This window comes from Tupaia chinensis, unplaced genomic scaffold, assembly GCF_000334495.1.
Source record: "Tupaia chinensis unplaced genomic scaffold, TupChi_1.0 Scaffold000270_2, whole genome shotgun sequence".
Lineage (NCBI taxonomy): Eukaryota > Metazoa > Chordata > Mammalia > Scandentia > Tupaiidae > Tupaia > Tupaia belangeri.
In genome coordinates, this window is record NW_006159751.1 from 4,035,236 (window position 1) to 4,056,606 (window position 21,371).

The 21,371-nt window shown below is 38.7% G+C and overlaps 1 protein-coding gene and 1 non-coding gene across 6 annotated transcripts in view; one reads left to right on the top strand and one right to left on the bottom strand.

The window, feature by feature from the left end:
* HIPK1 (homeodomain interacting protein kinase 1) overlaps nucleotides 1-21,371 on the top strand; it is an 88,198-nt gene that overhangs the window by 35,489 nt on the left and 31,338 nt on the right. For all 5 annotated transcript variants that reach the window (XM_027772317.1, XM_027772318.1, XM_027772319.1 and 2 more), the window contains 2 exons: nucleotides 6,209-7,283; nucleotides 20,104-20,227. In XM_027772317.1, the coding sequence (XP_027628118.1) occupies nucleotides 6,209-7,283; nucleotides 20,104-20,227 (1,199 nt within the window). The remainder of the gene's footprint in view (nucleotides 1-6,208; nucleotides 7,284-20,103; nucleotides 20,228-21,371) is intronic.
* LOC114007992 (U6 spliceosomal RNA) lies at nucleotides 9,679-9,785 on the bottom strand. Its single transcript, XR_003549559.1, has one exon. It is a non-coding gene; the product is annotated as a U6 spliceosomal RNA (small nuclear RNA).

Sequence of the window (21,371 nt, forward strand, 5' to 3'; positions counted from 1 at the left end):
CTGCTGATGGAAAGGAAATATGAAAAGGCTTACCCATACATCACTTTCTATTGTTGAGAGAGACTGGAAAACATAGTGTAACCATGTGCTTGTGATGAAGAGGAGAATAGATTTTGATACATACCAATAGCCTGTGCCACACCAAAGAAATGAACTTTAACTGGAGACTAACAGGATCATTTAGGAAAAGAAAATGTTAAGAGGAGAAAATGAAGTTCAAAGAGGGAATATTATGTGTGAAGGAACTAGTTCAGGAGAAAGCAAGACCTGCTCAAGGAACCCAGAGAAACCCTACGCTACTGGAAGAAAGAATGGGAAAAGAGCAGGATCCAGAAGCAATAGTGGTCCAGATCTTGCAAGGTCTAATAATCCAAATGAGAGAATTTAGACTTTTGTGTTTATTAAAATAATTGGCAGAGGTGTATACACTCTCCAGAGAGAGAAAAACAGAGACAAATAGAGAGAAGGCATCTCCCATTGCGGCCTGGTCATACTATGGTCCGTTTCTTTCATTTCTCCTTTCCATCAGGATTGTGGGCACGTATGCACACATGCCTGGCAAGTCTTCCAAGCCTCCCAGGCAAGAATTTGAACCACAGATGGCCATGTGAATCCAGCTCAGTGCTTAACTACTGTTATACAGGACTGTCTCAGAGATTTGGGACTTAATACCTTAAGGCTTTAAGTGGGGGAGAGAAACACATTTCTTTCCAGGTGTACATTTAAAAAAGCTTCAGTTGTAGGGTTAAGAATGAATTGGAAGTGGGAAATTTAGGGGATTTGAGAGTACAGTTTGGGAGAGACCAGTTATGATATTTAGTCTATAATTGTGCAACAGGGGTGGAGAAAACTAGTGGAGTAGAGAGATATTTAGGTGTTCTGGTGAAAGAGTTTTCTTCCCAAACTTATCTTGCTTTATTTTTTATAGAACATGTTACTCTTACTTACTTTGATCATAAGAGTACTCTATATATTCAGAGTGTGTGCTGGAGAATATATACAATTGTGTACATGTCAACTGAGGACAAGTGCTAGAGGAAAAAGTCAATATACAGCAGTGGTTTTAGGGTTTTAAAATTTATTATTATTATTACTATTATTATAGTTTGGCTTCCCTATGTCAATGCTTCTACCTCACTCTCCTGAGTAGCTGGGACCATAGGCACCCTGCCATCACACATGGCTTTTTGAGACTAGGCTAGCCTGTAGCTAGAGATCCTCCTATCTCAGCCTCCCAAATCACTGCAATTACAGGTACATACCTTTTAGGTTAGACAGGAATTGATATCTGACCTCCTCTGAGATCCCAGCCTGCCAAGCACAGCATCTTAGCAGTGAATACTACATTGGCTGGATCTTACTGATTTTAGGTCACCAGTTGTTAAATTGTGTCAAAGAGGCAAAGATGACATTGAGCAAAAGGCAGTTATTACAGTTGTGTTTGGGGAAAAGATGGAAGTTACCGAGGACTAAAAACAAAGTATTGAAAATGATTACCTTGGTTGTCATATCCAAACTTTCTATTCAGTGTTAGGATTTTTGAATTCTTTGTAGTAAGATTATCTACCTGCAGGCTTATAGTATAAGGCATGCAGTAAATGATGTTATAGATGGACCCTGCTAGTGAGTAAGAGAGCTGTTAATTTGGTTTCAAAAGCCTTGGATTCTAAGAAGACTGAATTTTTGTTAGCAGTAAGTAAACATATGAAGAGCCTTTTACCTGTCAGTTCTAGTTTGGGGTTAATGCAGTGGGAAAATTTGTCATTATGAGATGGAAGTTAATTTTGAATCAAAAAGGCTTCTTTCATTGCTAGAGTTGAGGTGAAACATTTTTAGGAAGTCACATAACTTAATCTCTTGGGAACTATTCTCTTATGAATTAAAAATGTTTATATTTTGCTTAACAGAATCTGATAATTTCCACAAACGTTAATTCTGAGCCCTATTTTTGTTCAGGAAGGCTCTTAGGAAGAGAGTTGCATCTACCTATGCAAAGCAGATTTTATGTGACTTAGTATCTTTATTTTGTGTCTAGAAATTGCTACTTTAAGCTGAATTTTGAATAGAATATGAGTCTAGACCATTTTGATTTTGTATTTTTTTTCTTGTTTTGTTAAGATCAAGATGAGTCTTAGACATTTTATAGGAGTCTTACTGGTCTGACACTGATTTCTATACAGCATGCTCTTTAGTGGGGATGGAGAGTATAATTCTGGGTTGTTATTTCCTCTTTAGGTAGATTAAATTAGTCTTTTTTGAATAAGAATATTTGTCTTTGGGACCAGCAGATGGTGTAAGGTTGTGTTGCTAGACTCCCATGGAGTTGACTGCAGCTCGAGTCCTCGACCTAGTGGCTTAAACTCATACCAGGCACATGTGCGTGCATACCCAAAATTCTGAGAGGAGAATGGAGGAGAAGGGATTGAGGCGTGGCCATCTCCCCTGGGGGATGATTTTTCGCTTTTTCTCTGTGTCTCTCTAGTGGGCACATGTGCCCTATAGCAAAAATCTCTTAAAAATATATATATTTGTTGGTACCAGCAGTTGGCATAATGGCTATGTCATTGTAATCCCATGTAGTCGACTGTGGTACAAGTCCCAGACCCAGTGGCTTAAACTCACTGGGTGTGTGTGCGCGTGCGTGCCCAAGGTCCTGAGAGAATTGAGAAGGGATTGTGGCATGGCCATCCCCCCTGGGGGGTGATTTCTCACTCTTTGTCTCTCTTTGTCTTTCTGGCGAGCACACGCACCCTATAGCAAAAACCTCCCCCCTGCCCCCCAAAATATATATATGTATATATATATGAATGTATACACATATATATTTGTCTATTTGAATAAGTATATTACTTTATATAGTTACACATTCTGAAAACTGTCCTAGGATTTGAGCCCTTTTTTTTTTTTTTTTTTTTGTCTTTGTGGCCCTTTTTTTTTTTTTTTTTTTTGTGGTACCCAATATGAAGATTTGCAATTGGTATATTGGGTAAAAAGTTTACATAACATTACTCTGGTAAATGCAGTATTTTAAAATCCTCTAATTATTTTTTAAAATTCTGTGATACATTTCGTGAACCCTTTTCAGTACTATTACTTTATGATGTTCTATTCCTAAGCACTTGCTGGGAATTGTAGATTTTGTATTCAGATTCTTTTACTAAATGCTTCTAGTTACATAAGGGTTGTGGCTATGTTTTTTGATAGGCATAATTTTAACATATATTATGGAAACAAATTTAGAAAATTAGTGTTGTTCAGTAGTTTGGTTTCATTTTTTTTAATGACAGAAATACTTGTGTGTGTTTTAGTAGGTCAGTTTTGTAAAGGTTTCAGATTTTTCTTTTACTATATTTGGTACTATGTCAGCAATGTAGGTAGAATAAGATGATTTATAAATTTATAGTCTCAAGTTGCACTAACTTTACCTTTTAACATGCTTTCTCTTCAAGTTTAATAGAAAAAACACACCTCACAATCACTGTCCCTACCATACATTCCCACAGTACCTTCTTTTTCTATTATTACTTGAAATTGTGTACTTAATACTGTATTCCTGGCTACAGTAGAAGTAGCACAGGTGTCAGGGAACAGTTTTCCCAGCATAAAGTATTCAGCACATTCAAGAGCTTGGAGGTGAGAGAATATACAATGACCTTCCAAGAGCTCAAAAAGAAAAGAAAAACAGTGGCTGGAGTATAAGAATCTACTGGAGGGACCAGCAGGTGTGGTGGTTAAAGCACTGGACAGTCCCACATTGCCGACCACATTTCAAGTTCCAGACCCCTGATGGTTTGTTTTCTCCCTTTCTCTCTCTCTCTCTCTTTCTGTGTATGTGTGTGTCTGTCTGTCTGTCTGTCTTTCTGGTCAAATTAAAATAAATGAATGAATAACAAAATTAAATGATTTTTTTTTAATCTATTAGGTCATTGGGAAAGTCATGATGTATTTTTCTGTTTTTCTATACAAAAATACATCCTGATGACCCAGTAAATGGGGAGATGTCTACAGCAAGCAAATTTTGGAGAACTTTTTAAAGCAGGTTGAGGATTTTGAACTTTATCTCCAAAGCAATGGGAAAACTGGGGTAGTGGGAGGGAGATGATTAAGAAGAGAGAACACTTATCCGATTTGCATTATTTAAAAGCAAAGATGTCCTGAGTGCATTCAAGGAGATTAGTTTAAAGGCTACTGGCAGTTTGAACTAGAACGATGCCAATAGAGGGAGAGAAAAATGGTTAATCTGAAATATACTCAGGAGATAGAATTGATAAGATATCGATTAGATGTAGAAGAACAAGGGAGTGGAGTGAATTGGGATAATAGAATTAAATGCGTTGTAGGCACTACCACTTTACCTGTATGAAATCATGTAATTTTCCATATAACTTCCCTGAGGTACCTACTCTCAGGGTAGCTATTGCTGTCACCCTTGTATAGATGAGGAAACTGAGACTGCATTACTTTCCTTGATTTTGGCTTGAGGCATTGGGTGTGTGGTGGCATCCCATAATTGAGATAGAAGATGGAGTGGGGAGGAGGCTTGTAACTTTAATTTTGTACATACTGAATTTGAAGTGTCTCTAAGGTACTTAAGTTGCAGCACAAGTGGCCATTTGGTTTAGAGTTCAAGAGAAAAGTCTGGGTTAGAGATAGAGATTTTTAGTCTTTTGCAGATTACTGGGGAGGTATTAATGAAAAGAGGTAAAGGGGACCAGCAGGTAGCATAATGGTTATGTTGCTGGACTCTCATGTAGTTGACCATGGTTTGTGTCCTGGACCTGGTGGCTTAAAACTCATGCCAGGTGCATGCCCCAAATCCTGAGAATGCAGTGGGAGGGATTACTGTGTGGCTGTCCCCCCATGCGGGTGATTTCTTGCTTTCTGTCTCTCTGTCTCTGTGTCTCCGGTGAGTACACGCTCCCTATAGCAAAAATCTCTCTTCGAAAAGAGAAAGAAAAGGGGGGAAATAGAGCAAGAAAAGAGTGATTAATATAGAGCCCCAGTGCATCCGAGGATCAGATGATTGAGAAGAGAGAAGATAAGTATGAAATGGCTTGTATGCTATGTCAATTTTTTTTTAAAAGAATGCTTTAATTTAATTTATCTTATTTCAACCAGAGAAGGATGAAGTGGGAAAGTGAAAGAGCAAGCTGCTAGGTCTGGGACTCAAACTGCTGTTTGCCGTATGGGAGTCCTTAACCAACTCTCCACCTGTTGGTCTCCAAATGTTCAGATTTTTTTTTTTTCAATGCCAAAAGTGCATACATGAGAGAGAGAATGAATGAACCAACCCCACAGGGCCTGACCATATGCAGTCCCTTTTCCTCCACTCTCCGTCCCATCAGGATCTTGAGCATGCATGTGCCCTGGTGTATTACTTCTGGGGACAGGATTTGAACTGCTGTGGGCCCTGTAGGATCTAGCCTTCTCTGTATAACCTTTAACCCTAGTGTCAGGGAGCTGGTCCAAATGCTTGTTTGTTTGTTTTTAGAGGTTTTTGCTATAGGGCATGTACTCTCTCCAGACAGACAGACAGAGAGAGACAGACAGATAGAAACCAAGAAATCACCCCTCAGGGGAGATGGCCACGCTGCAATCCCTTCTCCATTCTCCTCTTGAGATCTTGAGCAGGCATGCACATGCGCCTGGTGTAAGTTTAAGCCACCGGGTCCAGGACTTGAACTGCGGTTGACTACATGGGAGTTCAGTGACATAGCCATTATACTAACTGCTGGTCCCCAAATGTTTAGTTTTTATTTGGGGGAAAAAATATAGCATTGGGTTTAATTTTTAGGTTTATCGAACTTGAAGTGTATGTGAGATATTAAGGGACAGAAACCTGGGCCATTCTCGTCCCTCTCTTATTTTCTGAGAATAATTTTTTGTTGTTTTTTTCAGAAGATACTCTCTAGCCTTCTCATCCTCTGGTTACTTTGTTCTGATCACTTTATTAATAGTTCCCTTCAAGTGTAGCAGATAGAGTGGTGAACACTCTTTTATACATGATGGAGTGAAGGATAACCTTCACTTTGTCCACCAAATTTTGAACACTGTTTCTCTGAATATAGGGTAATACTCAATTAGTTTTTGAAAGGGGGAACATTATCACATCATAGTTCTTTTATCAACTAAAATTTTTTTTTATGTATGTTGCTGCTAAGCCTTGTATCTTATTCTTGTGGTCTAATTCTTCTTTCTCTCAATGTAGGTATGGCATCACAGCTGCAGGTGTTTTCCCCCCCATCAGTGTCGTCGAGTGCCTTCAGTGCTAAGAAACTGAAAATAGAGCCTTCTGGCTGGGATGTTTCAGGACAGAGTAGCAACGACAAATATTTCACCCACAGCAAAACCCTCCCAGCTGCACAGGGGCAGGCCAGCTCCTCTCACCAGGTAGCAAATTTCAACATCCCTGCTTACGAGCAGGGCCTCCTCCTCCCAGCTCCTGCAGTGGAGCATATTGTTGTAACGGCCGCTGATAGCTCTGCCAGTGCTGCTACTTCAACCTTCCAAAGCAGCCAGACCTTGACTCAGAGAAGCAACGTTTCTTTGCTTGAGCCATATCAAAAATGCGGATTGAAAAGAAAAAGTGAGGAAGTTGACAGCAACGGTAGTGTGCAGATCATAGAAGAACATCCCCCTCTCATGCTGCAAAACAGGACCGTGGTGGGTGCTGCTGCCACAACCACCACTGTGACCACAAAGAGTAGCAGTTCCAGCGGAGAAGGGGATTATCAGCTGGTCCAGCATGAGATCCTTTGTTCTATGACCAACAGCTATGAAGTCTTGGAGTTCCTAGGGCGGGGGACATTTGGACAGGTGGCTAAGTGCTGGAAGCGGAGCACCAAGGAAATTGTGGCTATTAAAATCTTGAAGAACCACCCCTCCTATGCCAGACAAGGACAGATTGAAGTGAGCATCCTTTCCCGCCTAAGCAGTGAAAATGCTGATGAGTATAATTTTGTCCGTTCTTATGAGTGCTTTCAGCATAAGAATCATACCTGCCTTGTGTTTGAGATGCTGGAGCAGAACTTATATGATTTCCTAAAGCAGAACAAATTTAGCCCACTGCCACTCAAATACATCAGACCAATTTTGCAGCAGGTGGCCACAGCCTTGATGAAGCTCAAGAGCCTTGGTCTGATTCACGCTGACCTTAAGCCTGAAAACATAATGCTGGTCGATCCAGTTCGCCAACCCTACCGAGTGAAGGTCATTGACTTTGGTTCTGCTAGTCACGTTTCCAAAGCTGTGTGCTCAACCTACTTACAGTCACGTTACTACAGGCAAGTGACAAATGCTGAAAAGCATGTCTTAGGCTAGAGGTTTGTCCTTACATTTAAAATATATTTCACAGGCCTCATATAACAATGAATTAACTTATCTATATATTCCAAGATAGAAGTAGGATAATGGTTTAGCTCATTCCATGTGTGTTGCATTCTTGTTATTTTTGAAATTTTATTTAGCACTAGAAAAGTTCAGTCTGCTTTCGAAGGTTGTTACTAGTTGAATTATATTAGCTTCTAGTTCTTTAGTACTGTTATTCTAAAGTCTCTTATTTTAAAGAGTCTTTACTTATTTGCATTGAATTTGGGCATATCTGTGTTTTTTTCCAAGCTCGTCTTTTAGCAAATAGAATTCCTTGAGAGTCTCTCCTGATTTAACTCTAGCAGCTTTTTGTTTTATTTTATTTTTTTGAAGTTTGCCATTGGGTACATGTGCTCACCAGGGAGAGAAGGGGTCAGGGTCTGGGCAAGAAATCCCCCCTCAGGAGGATGGCCTCACTGAAGTCGCTTCTCCATTCCCCTCTTGGGATTTTGGGCATGCACACCTGTGCCCAGCATGTTTTTCAAGCTGCCAAGTCTGAGACTCACATTGCTGCATAGTTGGCCATGTGGGATCCAGCTACTTTAACCACCATGTCTGGTCCCAGCATTTTATTTATTTATTTATAAATAACTATTTTTATTTAACTTTATTTATTTATTTTAATTTGACCAGAGAGGGAGAGGGGGGAGAGAGAGAAAGTGAGAAAGCAAGCTGCCAGGTCCAGGACTCAAACCATGGTCAGCCATGTGGGAGTCCAGTTTCCTTAACTGCCGCATAACATGTTGACCCTGACCCATTGTGGTTTTTCTTTTCTTTTTGGAGAGGTTTTTTTCCTATAGGATGTGTGTACTCGCCAGAAAGACAGAGAAGCAGAAAGTGAGAAATCACCCCCCAGGGGGAACGACCACTCCGCAATCACTTCTCCTCCATTCTCCACTCAGGATCTTGGGCACACACACGCCCGGCATGAGTTTAAGCCCCCGGGTCTGGGACTTGAACCGCAATTGACTACATGGGAGTCTAGCAACATAGCCATTGTGCCAACTGCTGGTCCAAGCAATTTATTCTTTTACATTTTCTTTTTTCTATAATAGTGAGAATTGGGTAATTGCTATAGTTTTATCTTATTTTAAAATTCTCCATAATACTCTGAACTTACTTGGTTAGCTTAGACTGGCCTTGACCCAAGTCCAGTTGTAAGTGATTTATATTTCTACAATAGTTTGATACTTTTAACGTAGCTACCTTTTAAATTACAATAAGTTATGGGTACAATAAATCCTTGTATGAATTTTATCTATTGTAATTAAGCCTAAATGTGCTCTTATTTTTTTATTTTTTATTTTTTTGGAGAGTTTTTTGCTTTAGGGTGTGTGTGCTTGCCAGACAGACAAAGACAGAGAGACAGAAAGTGAGAAATCACCCCCCAGGGGGGATGGTCATGCCACAATCCCTTCTCCTCCATTCTCCTCTCGGGATCTTGGGCACGCAGGCACACGCGCCTGGCATGAGTTTTAAGCCACCGGGTCCGGGACACAAACCACAGTCGACCACGTGGGAGTCCAGCGACATAGCCATTACGCTAACTGCTGGTCCCAGGGTGCTTTTATTTCTCAGCACCTCATTTTTTTATCTAGTTGTTAATTTTAAGGAATCTGATACTAACTTTCAGTGGTCCTGCATTAAATAACAAGTCATGCAAACATCTCATTAAGAAATGAAACAGAAAATAGATAACCCACAAAATGTTTTTAAGGTGATATATCCAACATGCAGAATGGCTGTAATAAATTTTGAGGAAATAGAAATTTTATGTTATATGTGAAAATAATGTAAGGATATTTTAACCCATAAAAGGACTGAGAAAAAGTGCTATCTGCATGTTTCTTTTTCTTTTTTTTTTAAAATGTTTGTGGCAAAATCCATATAATAAGAAGTTTTGCATTTTAATAATTTGGTACCATTCAGTACTGTTAAATACATTCACAGTGTTGTATAATCATCAGCACTATAATTCCAAAATTTTTTCATCACCCAGAACAGAAACTCTATAACTATTAAACAATAACTCCTCATTCTCCCCTTACCCTTTATAACCTTTATTTGATTTTCTGTCTCTGTAAATTTGTCCATTCAGAATAATGTTTTTGAGGTGAACCCATGTCACATCATGTATAAGAACATTTTTTTTTTTTTAAATTTTTCCAAAGATTTCTTGAAGCAAAAACAAGTTGGTCAGATACTTGCTGGAAAAAAAGCAGTTTTAATGATAGTCAAAAAATACTTTTTAAAAAGTATTCTAGCACAAGACTTCTTTGTAAACTAGATTATGATGTAAACATTTTTTTAAAAAATATGGAACGCTTTACAAATTTGCGTGTCATCCTTGCACAGGGGCCATGCTAATCTTCTCTGTATCGTTCCAGTTTTAGTATATATGCTGCCGAAGCGAGCACTATAAGAACATTTTTATGATTGAATAATTATATTCCACTATATGTATATACAGGTTGCATATCCCTTATCCAAAATACTTGGGAACAGGAATATTTTGAATTTCAGATTTTTTTTTGTAATATTTGCATATACATAATGAAGATATTTGGGGGATGGGACCTAAGTCTAAATAAGAAATTCATATATATATACCTCATACAAATAGCCTGAAGTAATTTTATACATTTTTTTTTAGGAGAGATTTTTGCCCTAAGGGTACATGTACTCTTCAGATGCAGAAAGCAAGAAATCATCCCCCAGTAGGGATGGCCATGCCACAATCCCTTCTCCTCCATTCTCCTCTCAAGATTTTGGGCATGCATGCTAACACACCTGGTGTTAGTTTTAAGCCACTGGGTCTGGGACTTGAACCGCTGTTGACTATGGGGGAGTCCAGTGACGTAACCATTACATATCTGCTGGCCCCATTATACAACATTTTTTATTACAGCATTTTGATCATGATCCATCACATGAGGTCAGATGTGGAATTTTTCACTTGTGGCATCATGTCAGTACTCAAAAAGTTTCAGATTTTGGATTTTAGATTTCTGGATTAAGGATATTCAACCTGTACCAAATTGTGTTTGTTTATTCATCTGTACACTTGAGTTATTACCACCTCTTGGCTGTTGTGAATGATGCTTCTCTCAACATTAATATGCAAGTATCTAAGTCCCTGTTTTCAGTTCTTTTAGGTATATAGCTAGAAATGGAGTTGCTTGGTCATATGGTAATTTTAATGTTTTGAAGAACTGCCAGCTTTTCTACAGAGGCTGTACCATTTTACATTCCTGCCAGCAGTGGGTTATGAAAGTTCTAATTTCTCCACTTATTTTCCAGTTTTTTTTTTTTTTTTTTAAATAATATCCGTCCTTGGAGCCAGCAGGTGGCCTGTTGGTTAGGGCTGCTGGATACCCACGTGACTGACCATGGTTTGAGTCCTGGACCTGGTGGATTGCTTTCTCACTTTCTCTCTTTCTTTCACTGTCTCTCTGGTCAAGTTAGAAAATAAGTAAATAAATTTAAAAAGTTAAATAAAGTAATTCTTTTAAAAAAAATAGCCATCCTTATGGGTATGAAGTAGTATCTGATTGTGTTTTCTTAAATTTGCATTTCTGTAATGATTATGATGCCTAGCATTTTTTTTTAAATGTATTTATTGGACACTTTTTTTTTTCCAGTTTGCCAGAGGGTGTATACACTTGCTGGAAAGAGATAGATAGACAGAGAGAGGGAAAGTAAGAAAACATTTCCCCATGTAGTCACACTACAATTCTTTTTCCCTCCTTTTGGGATTTTGAGCATGCATGCATATGTGCCCAGCATGTTTTTCAAGCTGCTGAGTCCAGGACTCAGACCACATAGTCAGCAATATGGGATCTAGTGCCTTAACCGCTATGTCACTGGCTGTCCTCCATCTGTGTATCTTCTTTGGAGAAATATCCATTCATCAGATGTTTAGCTCATTTTTTGAATTGTTTTTTGTTGTTGAGTTATAGGAGTTTTATATATCTCTGGATATTAATAGATAAATAATTTACAAATATTTTTTCCTATTCTGTGTATTGTTTGAGGCACAAAAAGTTTTAACTTTGATGAACATTTTGTCTATTTTTTTCTTTTGTTGCTTGTACTTTTGTCATATCTAAGAAGTCAGTACCAGATCCAATATCATGTAGCTTTTTTCCAATATTCGCTTTCAAGGAAAAATCTTGAGGTGGTTTTATTTTTTTTCCCCTTCAGAGTTTGAGTTGTTAGATTTAGGTGTTTTATTCTTAGTTGATTTTTGTATATGGTGTAAAGTAATTAATTCTTTTGTATTTTTCCCAACACCTTTTGCTGAGAAGGCTGTTTTTTCTCATAAGGGTCTTGGCACTATTGTCAAAATCAAATGATTTTGACAATATACAAGGGTTTTTTCCTGGGCTCTGTTCTATTAGTCTGTATATACTACATCTGCACTTACGCAAATACCATAGTATTGTGATTACTGTAGCCTTACAGTTAAGTTTGGAAATTGGAAAGTGTGAGACTTCCAATTTTGTTCTTTTTAAAGATTGTTTTGGCTATTCAGGGTCCTTGGAAGTTCATATAAATTTTAGGATGGCTTTTTATATTTTTTGGAAGAAAAAAAAATCTTTTTTTTTTTTTGAGAGGTTTTTGCTATAGGGCACGTGCACTCGCCAGAAAGACAGAGAGAAACAGAGAGACAGAAAGCGAGAAATCCCTCCCCAGGCGTGATGGCCACACTGCAGTCCCTTCTCCTCCATTCTCCTCTTGGGATCTTGGGCATGCACACACACATGCCCTGCATGAGTTTTAAGCCACCAGGTCCGGGTCGCGGACCGTGACCAACTACATAGGAGTCCAGCGACATAGCCATTACTCTATAACTGCTGGTTCCCAAATCATTATTTTTTAATAGGGATAGCATTGAATTACTTTGGATAGTATTGTTCCCCCACCCTTTCTTTTTTATTTTCTTTTGCCATAGGGTGTGTACACTCACCAGAGAGAGAGAGAGGGAAAATAAGAAATCACCCCTCAGTGGGGATAATCAGGCCACATTCCCTTCTGTTCTCCTCTTGAGATTCCGGACACATATGTACATGCTCCCAGCATGTTTTATTGGGTTGTCAGGAAAGTCACAGTGCATTTTTGTGTAGAAAAACATTTTTAAAAAAAGTAATTATTTTTCCAGTGACCTAATACAAGCTGCTGGGTTCAGGACTCAAACTAACACATGGTTGGCCATATGGGATCCAGCTTCTTAACCACCACACCCTAGGCCGGCCCTAGTATTGATATCTTAATGATAAGTCTTCCAATCCATTCTTATTTATTTTTATCTTTTTAGAGTTTTATAAAACTGACTTAAAAATTTACTTTAGGCAAGATAAACTCTTAGAGCCTTTGGCTTACAGTTTCAGGTTGCCCTAGGCAACCTTGCTAATTTTGAGAGTCTTACCTCTGTTTATGTATTCCTTGGGAGATTTATGTTCCAACTACATTTGCTTTTAAATATTTTTCCTTTGAGTAATCCCACTACTTCCCACACATTCGTACTTACCTGCAACACACCATATCAGTGCACTAAAGAGTTCAGCTCAACATCCTTTTCTGTGACTGGAGCACAGCTGAAGGATGAGAACTGATCATCTCTTCCTTTTTCAGTCTTCTCATACTGAATGTCTGCAGGTGTTCTTTATTTGCCCTGTTCAAGATAAAGCACATTCAGTCTTCTTGATACTGAATGCCTGTAGGTGTTCTTTAACTGTTTGTATGCCCTGCTCAAGATAAAGCACATTCTCTCTCTCTCTTTTTTTGGTCACAGGGCATGTGTACCAGAGAGAAGAGAGACAGAGATACAGAGAGAAAGTGAGAAATCATTCCCCAAGGGTGATGGCCACATAGGCAGTCCCTTTTCTATTCTCCTCTTGGGATTTTGGGCATGAACAAACACGTGCCTGGTGTGATTTTTCAATCTGCCAGGTCCAGGACTTGAAATGTAGTTGGCCATGTGGGAGTCCAGTGCTTTAGCTGGCTCTAAAGTGCATTCTCTTATTGTAGCAGAATGGTTTTAAAATAGAAGGGAGAATACTAGTTGTTTCTAGAAATCCTTTTTGATGGAATTTTTACTTAGGGGTAAAGGAGATTTGAGGGATAAATAATGGGTTGTTGGAAAAGTCATGCCACATTTTTTGCATTAAACTCAGAAAAATACGTCATTACTTTTCCAATATCCCTTTAGTTCTGGCTGCTTAACTTTCTCTAATTTGTTATTTATTTGAATAATTTTCATTGTTTAGATCGCAGTTTATTGCACCTTTCCCTTATTCTTTTAATTTAACTTTCTGTTTGAGTAATCTTGGTTTTTATAGAAAATTTAAAAAATTAAACTTTTATTAAGTAATTAAAAAATATTCCAACAAAGCTTCCTGTAAATCCACTGCATTTAATTATTGACTATAAGAATGATTTTTTTAGAGAGATTTTTGCCAAAGGGTGCGTGCACTCTCTCTAGAGAGACAGAGAGAAAGCAAGAAATCACCCCGCAGGGGGAATGGCCACACCGTGGTCCCTTCTCCATTCTCCTCTCAGGATTTTGGGCATGCATGCACATGTATCCAACATGAGTTTTAAGCCGTGGGTTCTGGGACTTGAACTGCAGTCGACTATGTGGGAGTCCAATGATGTAACCATTATGCCATCTGCTGGTCCCATAAGAGTAATTATTACTTTAAAAATTTTTTTAAAAATTTATTCATTTATTTATTTTAATCTTACCAGAGACACAGAGAGAGAAAGTGAAAAAGCAAGCTGCCAGTTTCAGGACTTGAACCACGGTTGGCCATGTGGGAGCGTCCAGTGCCTTAACCATCATGCTACCTGCTGGCCCTCACCATAATAGTAATTGTAAGTGTAGGTAAAGTTACCTCTTTTTTTTTTTTTTTTTTTTTTTTTTGCTATAGGGCATGTGTGCTCGCCAGAAAGATGGAAAGACACAGACAGAAAGCGAGAAATCACCCCCCGGGGGGATAGCCACGGTACAATCCCTTCTCCTTTTTTCCTCTTGGGATCTTGGCCATGCATGCACACGCGCCCGGCGTGAGTTTTAAGCCACCAGGTCCAGAACTCGAACCTCAGTCGACTACATGGTAGTCCAGCGACATAACCATTACATTAACTGTGGCTTCCAAGTTTACCTCTTATACATAGGAGTTCATTATGTGTATTACTGAGTAATTACTGTGTACACTGAGATTCAGCATACAGTATCTAGGGATTGATATTTAGGGTTTAATGTAAGTGTTCTGTTGGGCCACAGTAATACTTGATAATCAGCCTAAGGCAGATAAATGGCAACTCAGGCATTCTTTCTTTATAACTAGTTGGTCCTTGTAAGCTGCTTTTATGTTGCTTGTTGCCTTATTAGAGGCCATTAAGCTGTCACCTTGTCATTCAGAAAACTTCTGTGATCTTTTTGGCTGGTGAAGCTTTCTAGCTTCAAAAGAGCTTTTTTTTTTTTACCATCCTTTTAAAATTTACATTGTTTTGTCTGGCTAATAACATGTCAAAGTATTATCGTTGACAAAAATTGCTCCCCTTAATTCCCCCCATTCCATTGACCATGGGCTAAATTGATTCAAGCAATGAAAATAGTACCCTTTATTCCCTGGCCTACTGTAAGTACAGACTGACTCCAAGAAAAGTTGATGTCTTTGGACTCAAGTTTTGGGGAATAAAGGTTTGCTGTGATTGGGAACCAGCAGTTAGCGTAATGGCTATGTCGCTGGACTCCCACGTAGTCGACCGCAGTTTCGTGTCCCGGACCCGGTGGCTTAAAACTCACGCCGGGCGCGTGTGCGTGCGTGCCCAAGATCCCGAGAGGAGAATGGAGGAGAAGGGATTGCGGCGTGACCATCCCCCCGGGGGGTGATTTCTCGCTTTCTGTCTCTATGTCTCTCTCTGTCTGTCTGGCGAGCGCACGCGCCCTACAGTGAAAATCTCTCCAAAAAAAAAAAATAAAAAGGTTTGCTGTGATTACAAACTTGATGCTTTTTCATTTTGAACAAACTTAACCTTTATTTCAAACTGAAGTCACTGTTATTTATGGAAAAAGAAGGTCTAGAGAGGGAAAGCATATTTTCAGTTTATACTAGGCAAACAATTTCTCTGACAGTGAAACTACAGTTTCATCTAAGCCACAGATGCAGGAAAGTTAGACTTTATTTAACATGTCTGATTCAGTAAGTAAGTAGGTTTGCTGCTTCTGAGATGGGAAGAAAGAAAAATGTTCATGAAGATGACCAGAGAATGATTTGTGCTCTTAAGTAACCCTAACCTCAGCTTGCTTTTTTGTGCTAGTGAAATAAAAAGCTTTATGACTTGGGAGGAATTTTTAATTAAAGGAAGTTTAAAGTTGGGAAGTCAAAAGGCAGAGATTGCTTATAGATACCACATGTCTGTAATAATTAAAGCCTGTGTTTGTTCTTTAAGGATGTGTTATATTTTCAAAGAGGAGCCCCACTATGTCCAAAGCACAATTAGTGCCATTTTATTATTGAAATAAAAATTACACGTTTTTTGTTTGCTTTTAGAGAGGTTTTTGCTATAGGCTGGAGAAACAGATAGAGAGTCAGATGTGAGAAATCCCCCCCCCCCAGGGGGGATGGACATGCCACAGTCCCTTCTCCTCCATTCTCCATTTGGGATTTTGTGCATGCTTGCACATGTACCCGGTGTGAATTTTAAGCCTCCTGGTCTGGAACTCAAACTGTGGTCGACTACATGGGAGTCCAGCGACATAACCATTACGCCCTCTGCTGTTCCCTTATTTGTTTTGCTATGACCTAATCCTGCCTCAGCTTCCAGAGTAGCTAAAACTGCAGGCATTTACCACTATACCTGGCTTTAAGGTGGGCCAAAATCGAACTTCATTGTTCCTTGTGGCCTCAGTCTTCGGAGTAAGTAGCAGGTCATCTACAGCTAGGAGTAGCAGGTCATCTACAGCTGAGACTGCTAGTTTTTTTTTTTTTTTTTTTAACTTTCTTGCTCTTTCTTGTGGTTCAGTAGATAATCTTTACCTCTTAGTAATTACTAAGTAATGCACAGAATTAACTCCTATTTTAAGGGATTTGCATTGTTTTCTCTTACTGAGAACATGTCAAAATATTATCAGGTGACATAAATTTGCCTCCCTTTCTGTCTTCTCTGTTGGCCATGGGCTAAATTGATTAAAGCAGTAGAAATAATATCTTTCATGCTCTGGTTCACTGTAAATGTAGATAGACACCAAGAAAAGTTGCTGTCTTTGGGCCTGTTTTCTGTGCTTCAGGAGATAATCTTATGATTATCTATCTTCTATCTATCTTCTATCGAATGTTAGAACTATAAAGGAAGCTAAAACAGTAATTATCTAACTTAGTGTCTTCATTATACAGATGAAGTAGAACCAGAATTGCTGTGTTCTACTGTAGGTAGAGGTTATGCTTCATCTGTGCAATAAGGAAGCTGAGTTAGATAGTATAACTGAGTTAGATAATATATCTGTATAATATTGACTGATTGAGAAATAATGGAGGCCACAAGGAAAGATGTAATGAAAATATTTCCAAGAATTATAATCTGAATTCAGAGTTTAGGAACATTCAGTCCCTAGAGACAAACATGCTCTAATGATGTTTCACTGTTCAGGAAAGGAGAAAATAACTTCATTCTTCTTGCTTCCTAGAGTTTTTAGATCCTAATGATAAAAAGCCTTAATGGACTAAGCAACCTTTTTTTTATTTTTTCTTTCTCCTGCCTTTTTTCCCTCTTTCTTTTGACGCTTGCCTCTTTGTATGGTAGATGTGGTAGAGTTGCTGTTTTGAGTGAGCTTTTGCTAGAAATCCTTAGCTGCTTTTGTCACTCTAGAATTAGGGTGAGACCAAATGGAAAAAACTGATTGTAACCAATCTTTGTTTGTTTGTTTGTTTGTTTTAATAAGGCTTAAGGCATGGAATTAGTGTCTTCATTAATTTCTCTGAAACTTTAAGCTTCAGAAAACTAGTATTTATCACATATGATTGCTGCCTTTTTAAAGTAAGTTAATAGAGGTAACCAGCAGTTAGCATAATGGCTATGTCGCTGGACTCCCATGTAGTTGACCGTGATTCGCGTCCTGGACCCGGTGGCTTAAAACCCATGCCGGGTACGTGTGCGTGCATGCCCAAGATCCCGAGAGGAGAATGGAGGAGAAGGGATTGCGGCGTGGCCATCCCCTCTGGGGGGTGATTTCTCGCTTTCTGTCTCTCTGTCTCTCTGTCTGTCTGGCCAGCGCATGCGCCCTATAGTGAAAAACCTCTAAAATAAAAAACATAAAGTAAGTTATAGAGTAGTCTGGCCATTCCCTGCGACCTACCTTTGGAGTTTAAAATGTCTTCCTGGTATAGTCGGAATGGCAGAGTCAATCTGTTCTACAATTGAGTCTTTGGAATGTTCTAAGCCAGTTTTTATCCTGGCACACAGCCATTTGCACTCCCCCTGCCAACTATTTTTGGCACTGTCATGAACTTGGAAATTAATGATTCTACTCACAGAGAGTAGGAAATTTTGTTCCTTTTCAATTTTAGAAAGGCTTTTATGTTGTTTCTGAGTATTCTTACTCTCTTAATTTATTAATGTTCCTGTCTAACGTGAGGTCTTAAAAACATGCCATAATGATTGGGTTTAATTGAGTTCTGAAATTTCATCAGTAATATGTGGCTCTTGCCACTTGAAACAGAAACACTTTTGAGGATTCTTGTGGAGAACAAAATGACTACTCACAGCAAATACTACAGAAACCAATGATATTGGTGGTTCCATCCATAGTTATAAAGTAATGTGAGTCTGAACAGGCCTGAGTCTTCCACTGTTTCTGTGAAAGGATGAGGAAAAGTGTTAGATTGTTTGGAGTCTTGCAGTGTACCTGGTTTTCTAAGGGTTACTATTCATTTGTAATTACATGGTGAGGAATATTCTTTTTTTAAATAAGATTTTTAAAAGAATTATTTAATTTTATTCATTGCCATTATTATTTTGAAATGGACCAGAGAGAGACAGAGAGAGGAGGAAAGTGAGAAAGCAAGCTGTCAAATCCAGAACTTGAACCTTGGTCAGCTACGTAGGAGTCCAGCTGCCTTAACCGCCATGCCACCTGCCGGCCTTGAGGGATATTCTTATTTAGGGAAATTTTTAGTTTAGGGACCAGCAGTTAGCATAATGGCTATGTCGCTGGACTCCCACGTAGTCGACTATGGTTCGAGTCCTGGACCCGGTGTCTTAAACTCATGCCGGGCGCGTGTGCGTGCGTGCCCAAGATCCCGAGAGAAGAATGGAGGAGGAGGGATTGCGGCATGGTCATCCCCCCCTGGGGGGTGATTTCTCGCTTTCTGTCTCTCTATCTCTCTCTGTCTGTCTGGCGAGCGCACACGCCCTATAACAAAAACCTCTCCAAAAAAAAAAAAAAGGAAATTTTTAGTTTATACCTTTTCTGCTTCATCTCCCCTGCCATACACATGCACACACTCCCACCCACATATATATATATACACACACACACACACACACACACACACACAAAGCAACAATAAGCCCATGTTACTTAAAAATAAAACTTGAGAGGGGTCGGCAGGTGGCATGGTGGTTAAGGGCTCTAGACTCCCACGTGGCTGACCACAGTTCAAGTCCCGGACCTGGCGGCCTGCTTTCTCACTTTCTCTCTCTCACTGTCCCTCTCTGGTCAAATTAAAATAAATGAATAAAGTTAAATAAAATAATTATTTTAAAAAAAAGAAAAAAGAAAATAAAGCTTGAGAAACCTAGGAGACATAGTCAGATGGTCTTTCATAGAGAAATCTGCCTTTCTGTTTAGCATTTGTTTTATGAGGAATCTGGATTTGGAGGGTACTTATACATCCAAATTCTGTAACTTTTGCAAATAAAAGGAAATTATTTGGAGAAGAAAATAAAGTGCTTAAATTCAGATCCTGTTTCCAGACAGTCTCAGAGCTATCATTTTATACTTGCATATCCTTCAGCAAGTTAGTTAACATCTCAGTGCCCTGTTTTATTATCTATAAAATGGATATAGTACATTATTACATAGAATCTAAGATACCAATCGATAAGATAGAGCATGATTTATGTGCTGCGTAAGAAAATGAAAACACTGCCATTAAACTAAAATATACCATCATTTGTTATAATCTTCTTAATTTTAGAGATATTAAAATGTGAAAAAACATGCGTCTTAGAACTGATGTACAGTAATGCCTAATTTTATAGAGTTGTTGTGAGGATTATGCAACTTAGTATTTATAAAGAACTTAGAACAGTGCATGACATATAGTTAGCTCTATATATGTCATCTATTGGGTCATCAGAAAAGTCATGATGTGTTTTTGTGTAGAAAAACAGGAAAATGTGTCATGACTTTTCCAATAACCCAACATTATTATTACTATTGCTATACCTATTATTCCCTCTTTAAACCCATTTGTGTCTTAATTTTGGTCATAGTTTAAGAACTGTCTATGTATACTACCATATATATAGATCTGTGTAGATGAATATATACTTTTACTTATTGAGACAGTATAATATACAGTGCTCAACTCTGGAGCCAGACTGCCAGGATTCAAATGCTAGCTTTGCTAGAACTTGTTCAAATTGCTGTAACTGATTTTTTTTTTTGTACAAATTACTTAACAGTTAATTTCCCTAATTAATGTTCATTTTTATTTTTGCTAGAGCCCCAGAAATTATTCTTGGATTACCATTTTGTGAAGCTATTGATATGTGGTCACTGGGCTGTGTGATAGCTGAGCTGTTTCTGGGATGGCCCCTCTATCCTGGTGCTTCAGAATATGATCAGGTAAGAGTGTTTATCTGGGTCAAAATAAAAAGCAAGTACTGTAGTTACTAATGAAATAGATTCTAGGGGAAGGAAAGTACTAGTTAAGTACTTAGATAATAAGGAAAGAATAGTCCACTATTACTAAGGAATTTTTAAAAAATAGTAAGATTTTCTGTCTGCTTCTAGTCTAAAGCTATGTTTGCATTTCTGTAATAAAAAAGATTTGTATTACTTAAGTTGATATTTTTCCATATCTATAATGATTTATTAGGGATTTAATATTAGTTAACTAATTTGTCTTGTGAGTTAGTATGTGAAAGTAAAATAAGGATCAGGAACTAGAATTTCGAGTAAACTTTATGTTATTCAAAACTGTAGTTATTTCCAATTAAACATGATACACACTGAGGAAAAGATACTCTTTTTCTTTTTTTTTGAGAGGTTTTTGCTATAGGGCGCATGCACTCGCCAGACAGACAGAGAGAGACAGAGAGACAGAAAGCAGGAAATCACCCCCCGGGGGGGTGGCCACGCCGCAATCCCTTCTACTCCATTCTCCTCTCGGGATCTTGGGCACGCACGCACACCTGCCCGGCGTGAGTTTAAGCCACTGGGTCCGGGACTCGAACCGCGGTTGACTACGTGGGAGTCCAGCAACATAGCCACTACGCTAACAGCTGGTCCCCAAGATACTCTTTTTCAGACTGAACCACATTAGTTCCCAAAGGCTTCTACAAAATAGGAAGATCATCTGTGTTTTTAAGCATTGCAGTAAACGACCTATGTCTCAAAACAGACAAGCTTTAGGAGAAGATACAGTTTTCTAAAGCATTGATCCATTGAAGGAAAAAGTTTTGCCATAGAAGTAAAGTCTGAGTATCTTTTTATTTTTTTAAGAGAGTTTTTTTTTTTTTTTTTTTTTTTTTTTTTAAACTATAGGGCTTGTGCACTTGCCAGAGAGATAGAGAGGCAGAAAGCTAGAAATAACCCTGGGGGGTGGCCACGCCACAGTCCCTTCTCCATTCTCCTCTCAGGATTTTGGGCACACATACACATGAGCCTTGTGTGAGTTTTAAGCCACTGGGTCTGGGACTCGGACTGCGGTTGGCCATGTGAGAGTCCAGTGACATAACCATTATGCCACCTGCTGGTCCCATATCTT